At 45.2% G+C, this 22,489-nt stretch overlaps 1 protein-coding gene across 1 annotated transcript in view; it reads left to right on the plus strand.

The window, feature by feature from the left end:
- The first annotated feature begins 467 nt into the window (after positions 1–467).
- Positions 468–22,489, plus strand: part of FNDC1 (fibronectin type III domain containing 1) — a 75,063-nt gene continuing 53,041 nt past the window's right edge. Inside the window, 4 exon segments of the mRNA XM_050789213.1 lie at positions 468–785; positions 3,135–3,221; positions 3,653–3,721; positions 18,388–18,594. Of these exon segments, the coding sequence (XP_050645170.1) occupies positions 638–785; positions 3,135–3,221; positions 3,653–3,721; positions 18,388–18,594 (511 nt within the window). The 5' untranslated portion in view covers positions 468–637.

Genomic DNA, 22,489 nt, shown 5'->3' on the forward strand with positions numbered 1-22,489 from the left:
TTGTACTAACTTGTTTTTCTTCTGGAACAAAATATGGAAGCATTTAAATTAGATGTATGCTGATAGAACCAGAGTTTTACCACCCCTTTAAGCTGTTGATGATCTTGGTTTGTTTTCTTTGTGGAAATAAATGCTTCTGTTATCTCACTTAGAATACAATGGATATTTTTCTTAATCAGGACTGTTTTATACTGTTCTCTCAGAGGTGTTTAAAGATTGTCCAGCTGCATCACACAACATACTAATAACTTATTTACTATATAAATGCTACTGGAGAATATGGCAAATTACTAATTTGTTATTCTGTCACTAGCAAGACAGTGTAATCCAGCCAGCCAATGCCTAGAGTTTATTTTGATCTGTTTCCCTTTTGGTTTAAATTTACCACCCACAGTTATCCAAAATACGCAAAGGCCTGTGGGTTTGGTATATGTGTTTTGTTGTCATACTGTAATGACTGTACTTAAAGTCTTTCAGATCATACTGATTAAACGTCATTTACTGTTTTCCTAACAATATCAAAGAGGATTAAAAAATTCATTTTCCCAATCTGTTACTGCCATGAGTTGATAGTTGCGCTGTTTACATAGTTGACCACCCACTGAAGCCAAGGCACGTGAAACTGCTGTCCACTAAAATGGGCCTGAAAGTCACGTGGGACCCACCCAAAGATGCTACCAGTAGACCTGTGGAGCATTACAACATTGCCTATGGGAAGTCAATGAAAAGTCTTAAATACATCAAGGTGAATGCGGAGACATACTCCTTCCTTATTGAGGATGTGGGTAAGTGACACTCTGATCTTGTTCCCAGTCAGAATTAACTGTGCACCAACATTCTCAGTTGCATTCTTAGGATGACGGTGAGACAACCCATGGCTGGGTTCAAAGTCCCTTGCAGTTCTTTGGGAATGGAGAGCTGAGTTCTGAGGGGGCTGCTGTTTGACAGCCGGCATTGGGCACCTGGGCTTCCCCATCCGTGCATGTGAACTCAAGTATTCCCGTCTCCAAACTGATGCAGGCAGATGATTTTTAGTTTCTGAATGTGCTTTCAGAAAGTAGATTGATCCTTTTTTCACTTCGTAGAAACTTGACTGCTAGACAATGGAGTGGGCTGATCTAGAGACTTCGAACTTACATGCCATTTTATAATCAGAGATTGGGCAAGTCGTATGTCCCTGTAGACGTGGAATACGTTATGCCTAGCCACGTCTGGTTAAAGATGTAACACTTTGCCCTATTTAAATTTGATTTTAACTTGATTCTGGAGGTTTGGAATATTTGAGATCTTGCCTCAATATATTTTGTCTTATAAGTGCAGATGTAGTTGGTTTTGGGCTTAGGCTTCGAGCTGCCTCTGAATCCTCCGTCTTCTACTTTTTGATTCCAGTAACCTAAAGCCCCATTGATTCTTGCACCATGTCATGGCCCAGCGTTAAGATGGATCATAAGGAAAGAACAGAAGTCAGCATTTAGGAAACAGGTCTCCTCTTGTGCCACCTTAGCACTTTGATACTTTAGTGGATCACGGGCTCCTCAGCTTTGGTCCCCTGACCACAGCTGACCACACTTACTCCTTCTCCACCTCCTGCATTTGACATCACGCTTCCTGGGTAACAGAGCAGAACGTGTATAAAAGGGAGATGAAGGAAGACAGACTCCCTTCCTCATGGCTTCAGCTAGATGTCCATTTCCCTTAATCTCTTCCACATCACCTTGGCTCCCCAAGGCCAGCTGTGAGGTTAAATGGAGATTCTATCAGATCAAAGGCATGAGCAATCATATCTGCTTGCTCAAACCTCGGGTTGTCATGATAGCTGCAGAGAAGAAAAACATGTGAAAAGAGAATCACAGAGCTCACTAAAAAACAAATAGTATCTCCCAGACAACTTTTTGATGAGTTAACTCTACGGGTATCAAACACATGTGGATTAAATTTCTTTGAAATACAAACAAGCTCAGAGTAAAGAGAGAAAGTGTCTGGGGAAGCATGATTTTGCATTCTGCCTGACCCCAGGGCATTTCCCAATTAGCCTGGTAGGTCGTGCCAAACCCTGAATGCCACCAGGCCCTGCCACAATGAGAGAGAAGTCACACCAGTCTTGATCTCAGGGAGCATCAGCCAGGCTTCTGTTCATGGGCCTCTGGCTTGAGGACTGAGTGAAGTTTTGTTATAGTAATGCTCCCTACTTTGAGAAATGTCATTGTCATTATGACCTTTGACAGAACTAACCCTCACCTCTCCAGCTCTCATACCCTGAAATACCCACAGACTTTCATCTCTTCAAGGAATTGACACCCCACTTACCTGTCACAAGAGAGTGATTCATTTTCGGGAAACCTAGCACTTACTAGGGTTTTACTTTGCAGAGCTACATGTTCAGGGTACCCTCCCCTGTAACACGGGTCTTCGTTTCCTCTCCCATCCCATCAACTTTAGGGGCTCAGCCTAAGAGACCTCTGCTATTTGGCCTTGACCCCTAGATGAAAGTCAAAAGGTGAAGCCCAGTTATGTCAAGATAAGCATTTCCAAGACTCCAGGAAATACATATTTTTCTAGCTTTTTGTTGGAATGGTCAAAAACAACGTGCAGACATAGTAAGGGGAACATTTTATTGTGAAAAGGAGAAAATTTAATGAAGCTTTACGTATTGCAGTGAAGGTTTGCCATATGCTACATTTGATGAGTTACATTGACATTTCTTATTATTTACTGGAGATTTTCATTTGGAGCCTCTAACGGGGAAAGATTATTAGTAGTGACTGACAGTGTATGTTCAAACACCTATTTAGTGGACAAGGAGTTCCTGTTTCCTACATGGATTTCACATTAAAACCCTCAAAAGCTCTTTTTGTTGACTGTTTATGAATCCAGGTTTATTACACACGTCATGTACCTTGTATGAAATAAAGTTTATGTTCTTTGGGTCATGTGTTTTTCAGTTGCATGAGAAGAATGTTAGTGATTTTAATTTAAAAAAAGAGAGACATCTATCATTATGCTTGTCACTAAATTTAGATTTTTGTATTTGGTTATAACTGGTATAAGGAAGATGGTTATTCATGGTTAGTGAGTGAAACTGTGTCATTCTTGGAGATCTGAATCGGTGGCTTGATATGAACCATATGTTTCAGAGCCGGGGGTAGTGTACTTTGTGCTGCTTACTGCAGAAAACCACAGTGGAGTGAGCCGTCCTGTTTACAGAGCTGAAAGCCCACCTGGTAAGTCCTATCTAGAATCAGAGGCTGTAGTGTTGTTACTTAGATTGGGAGCGACATCCCTTCTTGTTTCTTCCAGTAAATGTAAATTTAGAGTTATTAAATAATTTTTGAACAAGAACTTTTTAGACTTGTCTAGCAAGCTGACAGATTGAAAAGTGGAAGAGACTTACCCTTTCTTTTAAAAGAGTTTTAATGTAGGTTATTAGCATTTCATCCAGACGTTTTGAATACTCGCTATAGTAAACCGTGCGTAAAAGACCAAAAATATGTATTGTCCGTAAAGCTGAGGTGTCGAGTCACTAATATGGGCTGAGCAGATCCTTTTGAAGATTGTTGAAAAGATCATTTAGTTATACATTATGGATGCACTGTAATGTGGAAAACCCAACAGTCCTCGTTTCTAACTATCAAGTTGCATTTCCTTAATTTAGGAGGTGAATGGATCGAGATTGATGGTTTTCCCATTAAGGGTCCAGGACCATTTAATGAAACCGTCACAGGTACTACTTGCTCCTTCATGTCAGATTCATGTTTTCACTGAAGCAACGTCTCGCAAGAGAGTTGTGCTTCCGTCACACACATGTGCTCACAAACCTTCACTGAGTTCCCATCGCTAAACTAACACACACGCCACACAGTCTTGGTCAATCTGTTGTGCACCCGATGAACTAGACTGTAACCAGTGTTGCTTACTGTTCACCGTTCTTTCATGTTCTCGTGTGGGGAAGTGTCTGCGTCTATATCTGGGGATATTGTTGCCCTCTTCCCAGGCAAATATGGTGGTTGAGATGGCAGTACTGACCAGATTAGGGTATTTATAGCTCTTCTACCTGTGAATCAATGAATGGGGTACCCCCAAAATAGTGGCTTTTATGGGCTAACATGTTGCTTCAAGTCTTGCTTTTTTCTTATGACCTTGGGATATTTTGTGATATGTTAGATGACCTACCTTCCATCTCTGCTCCATATTTGTGTATCTGTTTGTTTTCTCATTTGGATGTTCATGTTGTCTGGTCATATTGTTTTACTTGCTGAGAAAAGTGTTGACATTTCTTATGTGTTTCTTGAATATATTTAATTGATGGTGAAAAAATAATGTAAAATGAACGCAGCTATTTCAGAATGTGGTTGGGTAATATCTCAAAGGCACGGTGGTGAGGAGCTATGTTTTATTTTCATGTGCCATGTGTTTAAATATATCAATCTGGCATTATTGTTGACAGGAAGGTGAGTATGATGAAACCAATGATACTTATCTGCTTTTCAGACCAGATATGATGGTGTAGGTGGTCTTCACAGTGCATGCTATCTGAAAAGAGAGTGGACGAACAAAACAATCAGAAAGGAAAACTGGCTTTTGGGGAGAGGCTAAGTGTTCTTGTTTGAATGACTATGAGGTGTTGCAATGGAAATGGTTTGTAGGTGATTTGAGAAGACAGAATGGAAGTTGGAAGAGGCAAGTAAGAACATGGACTTAGGAGTCATGCTATAGGGCAGAATTTGAAATAGAGAGCCCATGAGTGGTTGAGGATTAGCAGAAAGAAGAGCAGGAGCTCAGGAATCAAAGCATGGAAATACTGACAGTAAAATGGTCAACAAGTTAGTACACCTAGCAAGTGTGCAAAAGAAGAAAAGGTGTTTATTTTCAGAGGTTGTTTACCTCTGAAGACACACACGTAAACAGACACATATAAACCTTTTACTGTTGGATGTTTGTGCCTTGCATTTGTATCTTATATTTTGTGTTTTAAATAAGCGTTTTATTTTTACATCCTTCCTGATAAAGTTTTTTGAATGACAATAGCTTTAGAACAAGTGATTTTCTTGCTTTTTCAGAAGTAATTAATTTCTTATGCCCTCTTTAATAGTGTGTGTGCACACTTGTGTGTGACCTTTCTGAGTAAGCAAGCAGAAACTCTGGGGACCAGGGATCAGACAGCCGTGTTCCAGCTCATTACTGGTTGTATGTATTGTGATATTATTTAACTTCTGTCTGCAGGAGGCTTTGTAGGCCCTGGTTGCCAACCACTCTGCTATATTACATGATGTTTAATTTGTCATACATGGTGATTAAAAAAGATACCAGAAAAAATTGCTGGCTCAAACCACTTGAAGCATATAATATAAAGCAAAACTTAAAAAAAAAATCAGGAATATCTAGAATGCACAGACTAGGTTAAAGTACTTCATAAATTACATTTCATTGTTAATAAAAATAATAATTTTGTGAAATTATCAGTAAGTGATCACCATGTATGTATACCTTTTGATGAGGCTTGGAAAATATGATCTGCTGTTATTCCAAGAAATTGTTAAATATATGATAATCTTGTCAAACAAAAGAAGTCTTCAGAATTCCCTGTCTTCATTCAAAGAGGAATTTGCCTTCAAAAATGCAGACATTGGCATGGGCACCTGGTGTAAGGTCCAAAGGGATTCACCTCAGTGCTTTGACTGATAGGGTCTCACGTCCTTCCTGTGTTTTCTCAGAAACCAGAGGAATAGCCATTTTTAAATTTTATTTTATTTTTATTTATTTATTTTTTTGAGACGGAGTCTCGCTCTGTCGCCCAGGCTGGAGTGCAGTGGCGCCATCTCGGCTCACTGCAAGCTCCGCCTCCCGGATTCACGCCATTCTCCTGCCTCAGCCTCTGGAGTAGCTGGGACTACAGGCGCCCCCACGCCCGGCTAATTTTTTGTATTTTTTTTTAGTAGAGACGGGGTTTCACCATGTTAGCCAGGATAGTCTCTATCTCCCAACCTCGTGATCCGCCTGCCTCGGCCTCCCATAGTGCTGGGATTACAGGCGTGAGCCACTGCACCAGGCCAGGAATAGCTATTCTTTTAAGCTGCTAGAAACAATGGCTGCAGTTCTGATTCCAGAAGATCTCCTTTTGCAGGCTTACAGCTATCTCAACTGAATTGTCTTTACCTAAAAATAGGACTTTAATTATTTCATTCACTTATTACAGGTGGAGGTCTAGGTGCTAGAGGTACAAGCTAGACAAGGGATCACCTCAGTGAAACTTATATTCTAATAAGAAAGAAAGATAACAAACAAATATGCACAAAATGATGCATATAATCTATTAATTTGCTGGGGCTGCCATAACAAAATGCCACAGGCTGGGTGGCTTAAACAACACAAATTTATTTCTCTTGATGATTGGGTCTAGAAGTCCAAGGTCCTGATGTTGGCAGGTTTGATTTCTCCTGAGGCCTCTATCCTTGGCTTGTAGATGGTCACCTTTTTGCTGTGTCCTCGAATGGCCTTTTCTTTGTAAACATGCATCCTTGGTATCTGTGTGTCTACATTTCCTTTTTATAAGGTCACCAGTCAAATTGGATTAAGGCCCCAGCCTAATGGCCTCATTTTAACTCACCTCTTTGAAGACCCTATTTGTCAATATGGTCACATCTGAGATACTGGGGTTAGGACTTCCAACATATGAATTTGGCAGAGGGGGCACAATGAAACCCGTAACACAATCATAAATTATTTTAAAAATCAACAGTACTGTAATAGAGAATAAGCAGATGGGAGTGAGGGTTTGGGAGCCTAGGAGACCCTGATAAGACAGCGGCACCAAGTTGAAATCGTAAGGGACTGTGAGGGTGAAGCCATGTGGGGAGGAGGAGGAGGACCATACCAGAGAGTCCTGGACGTCGGGCAAGACTTCAGCAATTCCCAGACTGGTCAGTCATCCAAATATGAAACCTCTCGGGACTCAGGAAATGACAGGACCAAGCGAGAATGTGGCGCGAGGGCAGCAGTTTTGGCTCCTCTTGTGTTGCTCATCTCACTTCTCCCAGCCGGAAAGCTTTCTTTGTACTTAATGCAGAATCCCTCTTGCTGGGATGGAAACCTGTACCCTCTTATTCTGTCCCCAGGGAAGAGATGTCACAAGTCTGTTCATTTACTGGAATACTATTATGTGGCTTTTCTGCAGACTTCTTTTCTGCAAGTTGTTTTGGCTTTTTTCTGTAACTGGATCTGAGTAACCTGGCAGTGCAGAGCCAGGCGCTGGGGGTCAGGACAGGGACACAGACACGTCCCCACTCTGCTACCCGCCAGCCTAGGGCCTCAGCCCAGCTAGTTAGTCAGCTTTGGTCAAACTCTTCATCTGGGAAACAGTGTTAGGTTCTGGTTAAGTTTAGTTCTGAATATGATCATATCTATTTAATCATTTTTAAGGTTTTTCTAAAAATAGAGTCCTCTGTGCTTTTCTCAAGTTTTGGAGCCTACACTAGGCCTAGGACTGAAATAAAAGTCTAATTTCTGCCTCATTTTTCTTTACATTATATAATTCACGATGCTTGCTCATTTTTTTGGACAAATGGTAGGTTGGACTCAAGTTCAGCAGAGAGTCCACAATTACTCCTTGGCCATTTCCAGTTGATGCTGCGTGATACTCACCTGCGGACCAGCCATTCCCTTCCTTATCTTGGTCACCCACTGACTTCCAGGTTGCTCCCTAAATCCAGCACCTTCAGGTACTTGGCGCATAGTGGGTCTCTATGCCAGGCATCCATGACAATGACCCATTTGATATTCTCACCTCCTGGCTCTAACTGCCACCTCCCCTCATGGAGTTAAAGTTACTGATAGAGTTGATCCCTTCCAAAATCTAGACTCCTGGAATCCCCATCTGATCACCATCATCTCACTTCCTCAACGCCCTCGCGTCAGAAGCTTCATTTCAGACTGTAGTAGACTTTAGACCTGTAGACCCTTCCCAGCTGCGGGGTCCAGAAGCTCCCATTTCTTCTTTACTTTATCCAGGTCCCATCCTTCCAACCACACTCCACATGCAGGTCTGCCCCCGTCGTTTCAGCGGCCTCACTGCTGGAGTGCTGCCTCTGCCCGTTGCTCCACCAGGACCCCCAGCTTGCTCTGTCTGCCATGCTGATGACTGGGCTTTGTGAAACAGATGAAAAGTTGATCTGATCTGAGTTACAACGGCTTGTCAGAGCTGGTTTTCTCACTTCATCCAGGCCCTCAGTGCTGCTTGGCCACTTCCTGATTGTCCTCACACAGTTTCCTTTCTTTCTGCCATAGTGGTTAGTCCAAAATGTCACCACTTTGCTCCAGCCCATTTCCTGGCCTGGGTTCCTTTCACTTCTAGTAGGTGACTTGCTTCCTCCTTCCCTGGGGGGGATGAAGGTTTCAGCTGACCTTCTTCTCCCTCCTGAACCCTCACTGCTCCCTTCCCTCCTGCTGGCTCCAAGGAAGGGCTGTTGTCACCTTCTCTTTAAGGCTGACTTCATCTACATCAGTTTCTTGGAAAGCATGGTAGACCTGAGGGCAGATCTGGGGCGGGATTCATCTTTGGATCCCTCCCAGTGCCTGGCTCAGAAAGTTGATACCTACTGTTGAACTAATTATTTGACACCAAAACAACGAAACTATGAAAACACGAAAAACCAAAGTTTGGCATTGTAAATATTTTGGCATTGTAAATATTTCTTATCTAGCACTCTTTTCATGGGCATATCTACAGAATGATGGGACATGTATACCCCAAACTTGTATTTTGGCCTTTTCTGTCAGTATTTCATCAACATGAGCACCAATTTTCAGGCATATTATCTTGACAGTTTATTTAAATATGACTGATGTGGAAGTTGAAAACTCTAAACATAATGTCTTGAGATGGCTCTCTCCCCAATCTGCTGATTCAAGAGTATAATTAATCCACCAAACCATAATCTCGACACTATTCACCTCTGAACACCTGGCTCTGGCTCCAGGTTGAGGCCCTGACTAGCACTTAGCCATCAGCAACCCTCGTCTTCCAAGCACTTCAGGTTTCTCAGCCATGAAATGATGGGATTCAACAAGAAGCTTCTAGTTCCTTTCTAAGAACTTTCTTAGGCTCCAAAGTTCTTTCTAAGGTTCCAAGTTTCCTTTTAGTTTTGAAATGTCATGAATCTATGAGACCGAGTGAACTGATTCCACTTTTAATGAATGATGCTAAGCTTTGTGAGCACTAGGAAACCATTTGTCATACTGAACAAATGGCTGTTTTCTTATTTCTTTACCCTACTTTGAATATTTTAGGCCAGTGCATTCAAAAGTCATATTAGTGAAGGAGGCAATGCTAAATTGTAATTTCTGCATTTTGAGAATGTACCTGAATACACCAAAGGTACACAGAAGAAACACTTGTCCCAGTGATAACACTGGAAAGCACCTCTCCAAGGGTCCCCTTGTTGAGTGTCCTCCCCTCTGTTCGCAATGGCGGAATTCTGCTGAATGAACCAGTGGAGCTGGCCGTGTCAACTTATTTAAACTGACATGTGTCATTGACACTTGGTGCAAAAGGTGCCAGCACAGTAAACCAATAGGCAAAGCAAGGGCTCCACTAGATATTTCTGCAGCCAGGCAGTGGAGCTGCTGCGCACCAGACTCGTGCTTAACATGTATCCCAATTCAAAATCATGGAATTAATTATGAATCAAAGACTGCCTTCTTTCCCAGTACAATTTCAATCAAAGCCTTTGGCCAATGGGGAATTAATGCCTGTGGCATTATTTTCGCAGTAGCTTTCTCATGCCGATATTAGTTTTATTTAATGTGCACTTCACAGGGCAAAAGTTTCTGGTTCATGGCCTGGAAGGTGAGCTCCTCAAGGGCAGGGTACTTTGATTTACTCATCTTCCTGTCTCCAGAGCCTGGGGCAGTTGCCCAGTGGATGCTCAGATGTTTGTTCAGTGGAAATGCATTTGGAGGTGGCTTCTGCCCCATACCTATGTTTGGTAGAGGAGTGGGCATTGACAAGAGTGTTGACAAGAGCTGGGGCTTGGATGTTGCAGAGGCGCCTGTGAGAAGATTGGGGTCATCTGTGTCTACTTCAACATTGATTCGGGGGTTCTGGGCAAGCCAGTTTGTTGAACTCAGATTGGTGCTACCATTAATCAGAGATTCTATTTCTTGCCTTTTGCTAGTTTGAGGGCCTGGGCCAAAAAAAAAAAAAAAAAAAAAAAAAAAAAAAAAAAAAACAAACAAAAAAAAAAAGATGTGTGCATCTGTAAACTGGAAATCTTTGGGCTGGCTGGTCTATGAAGATGAGGTGTTTGCACAGCCAGATCCATGGGCTGTGGGGTGGCCTGCCCACTACTCCCTCCCAAGGAAATACTGCCCCAGAATGAGCCCTTCCACCCTAAGGGCTTGAATCTCTTTATCCGAGTGCTCATTTCAAAGCTGCCTCTCATGTTAAAATATAGCTAGACTTTGCTAATTGTAGAGCCCATTCTTTAGGTAATAAAAATGTGGGAGACAGAGGTTTGTGTGAGGAGCTGTTTGACTCCTTTAGCTAGATGTCCTTGGGGAGAAGCAAAGGCCTCAGGAGTCCCTGCTGGTACCGCACCCCCCTGCCCCCACAGAAATGCCATGGAAGGGAGGCAGGAAGGAGCTAGCTGGCCAGAAAAGAGATAACTGGACGCAGCCTTTTCCTACCTTTGAGCTGAAATCACAGGCATTTCATGTGAGGACACAAACAGTGGGGGTGAGGCGCTTTCTTAGGACACCAGGATGTGTGCTTATTTCAGAGACTGGTGAGCGGTTGTTCCGAGTGTGAGGGGCCGGGGCCCTGGGAAGGTGGGAGATGGGTGGTCCCTGCCTGGGCAGCCCTGCATGAAGCGCTTGCGTTCAAGTCCTGGAAGAACCTACGGTAGTTTAATAAAACCTAATACTTCTGATGAGGCCAGCATCTTGGGTTCAGTTGCTGTTTTCTGATTGATATCTGGGCTTTTCTCCGGATATCTGCGAGAAAAAGAGGGCAGGTGTGGGTCTGTGATACCTCTGAGAGGGGAAGCAGCTTTTGTGGGATCCCTGCAAATTCAGATATTAGACCTGAAAGGAAGCACTTCCCTTTAAAGTTATCAACCTACTCATATATTGTAACTGGATCTTTCATCTGCAGGTGAAGCCAATGTGTGTGTGTGTTGCAGAACAGTTAAAAGTTGAAGTAACCAATAGCCGTTCAACAAAACAAGGTCTTTGATTGCCGGAAGACAACTGCATTACTTACCATTCTATTCCCAAAGGAAACAAATACAGAAGAACTTTAAACTGAAACAATCCCCAACAAATCAAAACGCTTTGAACTGAGGTCTAGTTTTCCTTAGAATATTTAACACTCCTTCTCTTTGCTTATAGGCTGTGAGGCCATCTCTGTGTTATACTGTGGGGATCCAGCCATTAAGACCAGAAAAGGATTATTGCCTTCTTTGGTTTCTGTGGCCCTCACGAATCCTGTAGGGGAATGGCTGAGAACTAAAGCACCACCAGATGGATCTAGAGTAGATGCTTCTAATGACTCTATACACTCATGCCAGTAATGGAGGAAACTTTCATAGCTAGTCCCCCAGAGAAGCTGACTGATCCTTCCACACTGTGTTCGTGGGGATTGGGCTGGGGATGGGGAGCGAGTGAGCCGGGCTCGCGATAGGGCTGACCCCAAGCTGCTGTTGCAGATGGCACAGTGATGTCTACATCAGAATCGTGAGATGGCTGAGGAGAGCTACTGGTATTGGTCTTCTGGGCCTAGAGATAAGCCACTGCCACAAATGGGTCACAGAGACTCTAGCCTTGCCTACACAGTGGTAGGATAAGGGAAAGATTCCCCTCCAAAGGCTTATGATCTATACAAATTGAGGGCCGTATCCATGCAAGCAACTGTAGAACCTCTTAATTCTTGTGGTCGTGGGAAGGGCTTCATGGCCATCCCATGTAGAGCTCTGCATTGTCACTAATGCAGGGGATGACCACAGTTTCAGGGCCACTTGGCATTCTGCAGCCCAGCACAGCCTCAGACCTCTACCGTGAAACTGATGGCACAAAGTAGTTTTTATTGATATTCATAGCACTCTACTAGGGTCAATACCAAAGTCAGCTACTGACTGATATTTTGGGTGACATCCTAAAGCCACTGCCATACCAGTGATTCTCGGGGCTTCTCAAACTGGGGTCTCCAGAACTTGGGAGAACGTGACACAACCAAGATTCCATGAAGGCATAAGGTCAGGGAGAATTTTCCTGATGGCCAGGCATTCAAATGTTTTATTTATTTATTTATTTATTTATTTTTGAGACAGAGTCTCACTCTTCTCTCCCAGGCTGGAGTGCAGTGGTGCAATCTTGGCTCACCACAACCTCTGCCTCCTGGCATCAAGCGATTCTCCTGCCTCAGCCTCCTGAGTAGCTGGGATTACAGGTGCACACCACCAAGCCCAGCTAATTTTGTACTTTCAGTAGAGACGGGGTTTCTCCATGTTGGTCAGGCTGGTCCTGAACTCCTGACCTCAGGTGATCTGCCTGCCTCGGCCTCCCAAAGTGCTGGGATTACAGCTGTGAGCCTCCATGCCCAGCCTACTTTTATTTAAACAAACACCAAAATGTTATGGAGTAGTCTACAAAATGCAAATGCAATTTTGAGATAAAAATGAACATTAGGAATGAATTTCCATGCTGCAGGCTTCTGGGGAGGGCCCTGTTCATTCTCTCTGCTGTTAGATAAACTTTGGTGAGAAGTTAGAAGAAAGCTTAGTTAAGTGATAGAGTGATTCAGCCCTTCTTCTGTGAAACAGACAACACAAACTCTTTGAAATGGAGTGGCCCCAGGATGGCTTAAAGAGTTTACTTTGTACCTGAGACAGTCCTGATGGATTTAGGGTACCACACTTGGGGGCACAGATGCCGGCAGCCTTGCACCAGCAACTGACAGCAACGTCCCTTTCTTGACTCCGTATCAAGTGGCATTTCCTGAGGCTTCCTGATTTGATGACACCCAGGATGTCAGGCAGGATCCTGGAAGACAGGAAGCCAGAGTCTCTGAAATACTGGATGCTTGCTGTGGGCAGCAGAAATCTCGAACTGAAGGTGGTGATGTTGTCTGGTTTGTTTTGAAAGTTAGCGCAAATGCTTTTTTTTATAAAGGCTCTTTGGGCTTCCACGATCCATGACATTAGTAATTGGCATTGATTAGCTCAGGGGAGATCAAGGTCCTTTCTCTCTTTTTCTTTTCTCTTTTTCATCTTTCCCCGCCCCCTGCTTTTAAGATCTCTTCTCTTCTTCCAACCCCTGAAAATGCAGTAAGAGTTTACTGACTGCAGGGGTTGGCTGAGGGGCGCTCCTCTGGCGTCTCTGGAGGAAGCAGGGTGTTGCTGTCCTTAGTGTGCTGGCCAGATGCTTGACTCTTCATCAGGGATCTTTCCCAGAGCACTAGACACTTACACATTTAAGAGGAATAGTGCAATGAGCAGATCTTGATGGGACAGATGGTGCTGACGGGCAGTCTGGTCCTTGGGAACTGTGCCAGCTTCTCTGTAAGTAGGGCATATGCACGTCTTGCCAGGGCATCCTGGTGCTGCCCACCACATCCTTCATCAGTGGGGTTTGGGAGGCACCAAGAGGACCTTCCCCTGGAGAAGGTGTGATGCTCGTGCCACACATGGCTACTGGTGACACCAACTCTGCAACCACCATGAGCTTCTCAACAAGAACTGCCATGGAGAGAGCTAGGGCTATCGATCTGACAGATGGGGTGCCAATTCTGGCTTCAGCTTCCTGCTGTCTGGTTTTGAGATGTTCCCTTAGCCTTTCTGAGCCTCACTTCTTTGGTTGGCAAATGGGCTGTGATTGGGTGATTTCAAGGATGGCTGCCAATTGTCCTTTCTCCTTATTGTTAACTAGCTGGGCCTAACCAAATATCACAGAAAACCAGTACATAGTTACACATATTGAGGCTGCGTATGGGAGAGAAAATATGGCATTAAAGAGGGACTTTGCAGTAAGTGTTGCAAATATTGGGTATGTAGAAGAAGAGTACTGTAAATTAATTCAAGGGTGTTTCAGGAGGATTATGTGTCAGAACTTGCACAGGAAGAATGAGCCTGTGATGGATGCAGGCTGGGGAGGCATTTGCTGGAGCTGACCAAGTCTGGAGACGTCAGGCAGTACTGGGCCTGAGCATGAGCTGGGGTCAGGGAGTTCAGATGCAGAGTGTGGTCCACAAAGCTGATGTCCTGCCCCCATCCGGCTATCAGCAGCCGGCCTTCACTGCTCCCGGACACACATTCCCTCCCCTTTCCCTGCCCCTTCTTTCTTCTTCCTCTCAGGCTTCTCATCTCTTCCTTATCAAGCTTCTTCATCAGGAGTGTGCAGAAGGCCTGGTCCTGATGGAGGTGGGAGGCCAGGGTTTGTTTTCACCTGACCAGGTGCTTCTGGTGCACACTGAATTTTGAGCACCATGGCTGTGGTCTAAATGGCTGGACACCCCCTGACCCCCACCCCCGCGTGCAGATTGGTGTCCACAGTTATCCTGGAGGCTGGTGCTGGGGATGGTGGGGCAGCCGTCTGGGGTGAGGTGGGTATTTGGAGGCCCGTGAGCATGCAGGTCGGCTCTTTCAGGTCACAGGGATAAACACCAGGACCATCTTCGTGAAGCTGGTGGTCAGTGCACTGGGGTGTCAGATTGGTCAGTGGGACAAACCAGGTAAACTGCGGCTTTGCAAGGCTGTAGATGGAATGAAACCTCACATTCTGCTGGGAAGTGAGCATGTCCTGCCAGACGAGACCTGGGCCAAGAGAAAGCAGCCACCAGACAGCTGTGGTCATGCATTCTTTTACACCAATGAAGAGAGGGATTTCGAGTCACTGATAATTGCTAGATGTTGATGAAGATGATGAATAACACTCCTCATCTGGCTATGGGCAACCTCAGATTTGAAAAGATTTTCAATGTAAAGGGTCCTTGGCAATAAGCCCTCTCTTTTGTTCACATTTGCTTCTTTGAAACACTTTTTTTAGTGCCCCTGTATGCAAGGCGTGGTGGTAACCTCTGTGATACATTCACAGCTCCCATTCTGAAGGGGGCTGCCCACTCAGGTAGTGAATCTAGTAAGCGAGGGATTTCATTTTTGTCAGGGCCACAAACACAACTAGTGTGCTTAATACAGCATATGTCAGGTATGGCACCGAACGTTTTACATGGTTATATTACAAAGCCCATATGCTGGGCACTATCTTACAGAAGAAACTGAAGATCAGAGAGAAGTCTAAGCCACATAGCCTGTAATAGATTCGATGCAGACTTTGACTTCAGAGCCTGTGACTTCAAGCCCAATTCAGAAGCTACCAAGTTTAACTAGCATAGAATGGGTAAAACATCATATTTTTAGATTTTTTTTCTTTGTAAAAAAAAAAAAAGATTTTGATTCTGTACAAGTTCAGAACATTTGTCAATTTGCAAAGCTGGTGGCACAAATCAGGAGAAATATTTGAATCCTGTCTGGTTTCTGAGGTCTGCTGCAATCTGGATGGTAATTTTTTCACCCAGGGGACGTGCCAAGTGGGTGACATATAATCAGTTGCCGTAGGTCTTCTGTTATCAGCCAGTTCTGAGTACAATTCACCTGATTACGTTGTACCAAGAGCAGTTGAGGGAATGTGTCCAGCCAAGTCTGAAGTACACTCAACGCTGGTAGATGTGAGTTCCATCACCCTTGGCAGTTGTGACTTCCTGTTTTCAAGATAAAAGACTTACAAAGATTTATTAGAGAATTTTAGAAGGCTTTGGTGAGGCTATCACATACAGCCCAGAGAAAACACTTAAATAATTTAATTGCAAATGAATTTGAACCATATGGCTAGTTTTCTTAATATGCACATCAGTTTAAAAGAGGATTACCAGATGATCTATAAAAGATGTTTGATGGTATATATAACCCAGAGTATTAAAGAAAGGAAATTTTCAAAATACTTGAAAAAAATGGAATTGGTTTTTCTAAACCCAAAGATTTGAAAGAGAGACAATTGTGTTTAGAGGGAGGACATTCTCACTTCACTCTGGTTATTACGGAGACAGCGAGCTCCATGTTGTCTAGGGAACAGTTCTTCCCGGGCGGTCTTTGGTGATAGTCCTTCTCTTGTCCATTTGGTACCTGCTGAGAATACTGTTTGTTATATGTAATGCCTACTGGGCAAGGCAGTTGTGTGTTAATACTCTGAAGGGAGCCTGTTGACTCAAAACCCTTGCTTCACATTAATTAGAAGCGGTTGGGAGGTTGGTGGGATGGCCCATGGGGTAAGGGGGAGCTTAAATGAAAGGGGCACCATGGAAAGGGGATGAAACTGGGAATCAGAATGGTTGAACTCAGGTCCCTGCCTGGCCCTAAACAGCTACGTGACTGTCTGTCAGCTACTACTTCCCCTCTGTGAACCACAGTTTTCTCATGGGGGTGATGACTCTATCCTACTTACCTTGGAGCTGTTGTAAGGACAACTAGATGAACTATGTGAGAGCTTGCTGCAGAGCGAAACATTTCATAAAACAGGGGGATTGCAAGAGCCAGCCTTGGCCTTGTCCTCAAAGCTGTTCAGTGGGCCTGGTCTCCTTCTAGGATGGACAGCAAAGCCAGAGCCTGGAAGGGGGAAGTGTGTGCAGTGAGCAGGAAGCTGTTGTCCCTGCTGTTGGGGTGTGTGGCTCATGTTTAGTGAACCTGGCATTGTGCAGGACAGAGCCACCGGCAGACACTGCAGGCAACGAGCTTGTGCCATCTGTGACCAGGCTCCTTGTCCTTGGAACTTCACTCCTGACTCCTCAGGGACCCCGCCCCTCAGGAAATTTCAAAGACCTTTTAAACATTTTTTATTGCAGCTTATGACTGTTGAGTGTCAGGGATTGCTGAGTCAGAATCGGTTTGTCCTGGAGCAGAGACCTACCATCCTCCCCAAGGCCCAGCAGGGACAGTGTAACCCCCAGGAGCGGTTTCCATCCCCAGACACACGGCTGGGAAGGTCTCAGGACTGCAGCAGAGCTCAGGACAGAGGATGCTGTGTCTGCTCAATGATTCATGTTTCAGCTGACTCACATAAGACCTGTGTGTGTGTTCTCAGTAGATCTGCTCATTTTACTGGATTATACTTCTGGACTGAAAACAAAAAAACTTTAAAACAATTATGACTTTGATTATTAGGGAAAGTATTTGTTGAACACGACATGGTGTTGTCTTAGTAGCCTGTAGGAATGGGGTGCCCAGTGACTGGCTGGGTAACTCCAGCTAATCTACAAGTGGATATTCCAATTCAGGATGTTGGAACCAGGTGTCTGCCATTTCAGCATCTCCAAAGGCTATTGATTTATGTGTTCTTGAAGAGTATGCTAAATCGTGATATTAGATTTTGTTTTTATGTCTTAGTGTTGAAATGTTAGCCTAGCTGGGAATTTTCCAGTCTAATAAAATTAGTCAGAATTGGTGATGGGGTTAATGTATATACGGAGGAAGAATGCTTGGGAAGTAACTGCCTTACACAATTAAAGAGGTGCTCTTTAGCCTAACTGGATCCCCAAATGAGGGCTTACAATGTGATTAGCGGCATATTCTAAAAGAGGGCAAGGTGGTAGTCATATGATCCCTAACCCTTGTTTCCAAACATACCAGCTTTTACTTGGTATACAAGCAACATTTTAAACACTAAGTATTGACCACCAGAATGCCCTGCTTTGGGAAAGTTCACAGTGAGAACGTTTCTTGAGATTGATTGGCTTAGCAAGAGGATTTCTCAAAATTGATTAATGTAGCAAGAAAAAAGAAACAACAGACACAGAGGATAGCAGCGATGGTGTAGCATGACCAGGCTTTGTCTGGAGGAGCAAGACTTAGACATGGAACAAAAATTAGGGCCAAAATAGAAATCAGTTAATGATTCATTGTAGAGTCAAGGAAAGCCCATCTTTTCTACATTACAGTGAAAAAGCTTTCTGGAGGAGAGTTATAAATAGCACATAATGTCTCTCTGCTATATTTTTATACTGACCTTTAGCTCTTGCCAGAGAATATATAATTTTGGCCTAACGGGGACAAAAGGAAATAGATAAAAAGGGACACTGTAAAACATTCAAGATTTCTGGCGGGCAGTCTCACAACATGGAATGTTTTAATTTCTTGAGACCTTTTGGTATGAAACGTGGGGCGGAATATGTGGATAGAGTATTGATACCGTTGGGGGAAAAATGTCCTTACTAGAATTAGTTACCAAGAAACGTATGTTTGATGCTCAGCAGCTAATTGTTGAGGCTCAGTGTCTGGAAACCTTATGTGCATGATGGCAAACTCTAAGTGGTCTACCGTCTAACCACTTTTGTGTCCTGCCCTCTTTAAGAAAAGGAAGTGCCCAACAAGCCCTTGCGTGTGCGTGTCCGGTCCTCAGATGACAGGCTGTCCGTTGCATGGAAGGCACCACGCCTGTCTGGAGCCAAGAGTCCACGCAGATCACGGGGTTTTCTCCTGGGCTACGGGGAGAGTGGCCGGAAGATGAATTATGTTCCACTGACGAGAGATGAGCGGACACACGAAATTAAAAAGCTAGGTGAGTTTCATATTCATTGGTATTCAATGTTTCCATGGTCTTTGGGATCATTTCAATATTGAGAAGCTCATTCATGACAGAGCATTGTATTTTAGTTGTAATGTCCACTTGCCAGGTGCTGCAATGATTTGAATCTCTACTGTTTCTTCCATCTCCATCCTGGACGCCATCATTTTAACCTTTTGTTAATGGTAGCCCCAGGCTGCCTTCCTAGTGCCTGTCAGTTGCTTCCTGATCCGACAGCACAGACTCGAGTCAGGCCATTTTCCTGGACTTGAGTCTAATCTTGTCATCTTGGCTGTTTTTGTCATTTTGTTATTTGAAGCTTTGTTTTAGAATCCTAGGACACTGGGCCTTGGGTCCCATTAAGATGAGACATGGTAGCCGAGTGAAACTACAAGTCAGGCTGTATTAGTCAGGGTGCTCTAGAGGGACAGAACTAATGGACTGTGTGTGTGTGTGTGTGTGTGTGTGTGTGTATAGATGCTACACACACACACACATACACACACATATATATATAAAGGGGAGTTTATTAAGTATTAGCTCACACAATCACAAGGTCCCACAATAGGTCATCTGTAGGCTGAGGAGCAAGAAGAGCCAGTCCAGGTTCCAAAACTGAAGAACTTGGAGTCTGATGTTTGAGGGCAGGAAGCATCCAGCACAGGAGAAGGATGTAGGCTGGGAGGCTAGGCCAGTCTCTCTTTTCATATTTGTCTGCCTGTTTATATTCTAGCTGAGCTGGCAGTTGATCAGATTGTTCCCACCCAGATTGAGGGTGGGTCTGCTTTTCCCAGCCCACTGACTCAAATGTTAATCTCCTTTGGCCACACCCTCACAGACACACCCAGGATCAATACTTTGTATCTTTTTTTTTGGAGACGGAGTCTTGCTCTGTCGCCCAGGCTGGAGTACAGTGGCATAATCTTCACTCACTGCAACCTCCGCCTCCTGGGTTCAGGCGATTCTCCTGCCTCAGCCTCCCGAGCTGCTAGGATTACAGGCACGTGCCACCACACCCAGCTGATTTTTGTATTTTTAGTAGACATGGGGTTTCACCATGTTGGCCAGGCTGGTCTCGAACTCCTGAATTCAGATTATCCACCCACATCAGCCTCCCAAAGTGTTGGGATTGCAGGCATAAGCCACCACGCCTGGCCAATACTTTGTATCCTTTAATCCAATCAAGTTGACACTCAGTATTAACTATCACTCAGGCCATCCTCCCTTTTGTCCACCCCTTACTGGGTAAAGGAAGCACTGGCCAGGGAATGCTGATGGGAACCTTTGTTGTGACGGGGAGAGATTATGTGCTTGTTCTAGCCTGGAGGGAGAGTCCTGATCTTTGCAGGCCTTATTCATCCATAAGCCTGGATAGCGGCTATAGGCTTGGCTCTGTGAGGGGCAGGGCTTATCGACTTATTCCTCAGGCCTGATGCTTCCTGCCTGTGGAGACAGTGCCCAGAGCTGTCTCACCCCTGCTTCCTGCTTCTCTCATTGGTGCCTTGGAAGAAGCGTGGGGTAAGCATGGCTGGGCCCTTCATCTCTGCCCCTGTGGGGAAGCCAGGCCACAGAGAGCACACGCAGGGCCCAGGGCTGCTTGAGCGGAGAGCCTAATTCTGGGTTCCGTGTAAAGCATACTTGCCCCATGTTCCCCAGCTTGCTTTTTACCACTGTCATAAGGTTTTCAGCCCCCACAAATGACTATTCTGGCATTTCCTATCAGTTCAGTACTCAAGCAAGGGAAAGGATGTGATTTATTGGGCCTTCTGGAAGACTCATGCAAGACCTAGGCTTCTCTTCCCTTACCTGGAGGGGCCTCTTCCCCTACCTATAGGGGCCTCTCCCCTTAACTATAGTGGCCTCTTCCCTTACCTGGAGGGGCCTCGTCCCTTACCTGGAGGGGCCTCTTCCCTTACCTGGAGGAGCCAGTTCTGTTACCTGGAGGGGTCTCTTCCCTTGCTTATAAGCAGGCGTCTCAGCTTCCTGCCCTGTGGTGTGGAGGCTGGAGGTGGGAGCGGTGGGGGAAGGTGTGTGTGCTATGCCGGGAGGCGATGCTGAGAAGGCAGCCTGGCAACCATTGCTTGGGGCCTCTTAGTCTTAAAAGGTAAAATCCCTCAGACAAGGAGAGGGATGAGCAGACAGTGAGACTGAGACGGGCGAGACCAGACAAGGGCGTGGTAAGGGAGGAGAGGGGAGAGTTGCCTAGCAGGAGAGCTGCCGGCCTGCACAGACAGAAACGGTGTTCAGGAAACAGCCGAGGTGGGCAGCAGCCGCGTGGAAACAGAGCACTGGCTTGGACGGAAGCCTGGCGAGACCACACTCCTAGGCGCTCTGAGATCGCCTAACTCTGCAGAAGGTACAACCATGCATTTAGGAGCCTGGATAAGCAGCTCTGTGCTCTTCAGGACCTCTGAGGCCAGCTCCCTGGGTCCAGGTAAGCTGGCTCAACTTTGGTGATGCAGGCCAAATTCTACTCCACATGTCAGCAGTTTGGATTTGATCTGGCGGAGACATTGGGTGGATGGTCACATCAGATCCCTTCCCTGATACAGCCCAGGATGTCCCTATTCTGTTTGTAGCTGTTCAGCCACCTGCTGAAGACTGTCTTGGAGGAACTCTGCTGCCTGGCGGGTGTTCCAAGTACAGGCGGGCTGGGTGTTCCAGGCACGGGCTGGCCGCATGGAGTTTTGTGCCTTTGCGTGATCTCCACATGGTAGCATAGGCAGCTGAGAAAGCCAGGCACAGCGTCAAAGCCAGCCCAGAGTACGGACTCCAGACCTATTCAAACACAAAGGAGACCAGCCACCCATCTGCTGCAGCAGCATGTGAAATGTCAAGGGAATGCAGGAAGCAAAAGGAGAAACTCACACATGAAATGTCAAGGGAATGCAGGAAGCAAAAGGAGAAACTCAAGCTGGATGTCCTTTGCCAAGCGTGACTTTAGTATTAGCAGCAAGAGCTCGAATTAGAGACTCCACCCCCTGATGCCACAGAATAATTTGTATACCCTTCAGTCATTCCTTCCTGAGCCACCCTACACAGGTAAGCTGGCTCTACTTTGGTGATGCGGGTCAAATTCTGCCCCGCATATCAGCAGGAGAATAGAGTTCCTGTTTTTGCATCTCCGCTGCTGCAGGGGAGCTTTGTTTCAACGGACAGCTCGCTTTGTTCTGAGCCTTTTGGGAACGGCGCACACTAAAGTGTCACTTAGCATCGACAGGTTTTTCAACTGACTGGATCTGTTGTTGTTGTCGTTTTTATTTCTTCAGTAGTGAACTGCTGGCTCACCTGAACATGATGGAAGGATGTTTTTTGCTGCCTGAACGTGAGCAAATATTGGATCTGAGATCGGGGTGGGTTCTGGTCCCCACCTGGGTGGACAGGACAGCCTCTTGGGCTTCTGGTCAAATGAGTTAGCTCTTAAATTTTCACACATAAAAAGCACTGGACTTGCTACCGTGAATGATGTAAGAGGTCACTGTGAGGAGGAGGGCTCCTGGAAGCTTGCCCCATCATGGGGAAAAGGTGGTGCAGGATGGGGCTGAAGTGGATTTTCCTCAAGGTGTTGGAATGGACCTGCCATGTCAAGGGAAGCCTGTCTACCCACTTATCCTGCATGGGATTTTCAAACTGTTTATACCAGAGAGACCACAGAACCCTTGGTACTACAGAGAGTGGTCACATGCTAAGGAACCTTGAGGGGTGGGCCTTATGTCCTGCAGCGGAGAGCCGCTCTCCGAGCCACTCTCTGTCACTAAACACATCTTACTGGGCATCTCGTGCATCAGACGCAATCCCAGGGAGGCCCCAGTGTTGAACTGACTGTCAAAGGAGGCCCCACAGAGAAGGTGGCATTTGGGCAAAGACTTGCAGCTGGAGGGGCCATGGA

Source organism: Macaca thibetana, chromosome 4 (genome assembly GCF_024542745.1).
Source record: "Macaca thibetana thibetana isolate TM-01 chromosome 4, ASM2454274v1, whole genome shotgun sequence".
Taxonomy (NCBI): Eukaryota; Metazoa; Chordata; class Mammalia; order Primates; family Cercopithecidae; genus Macaca; species Macaca thibetana.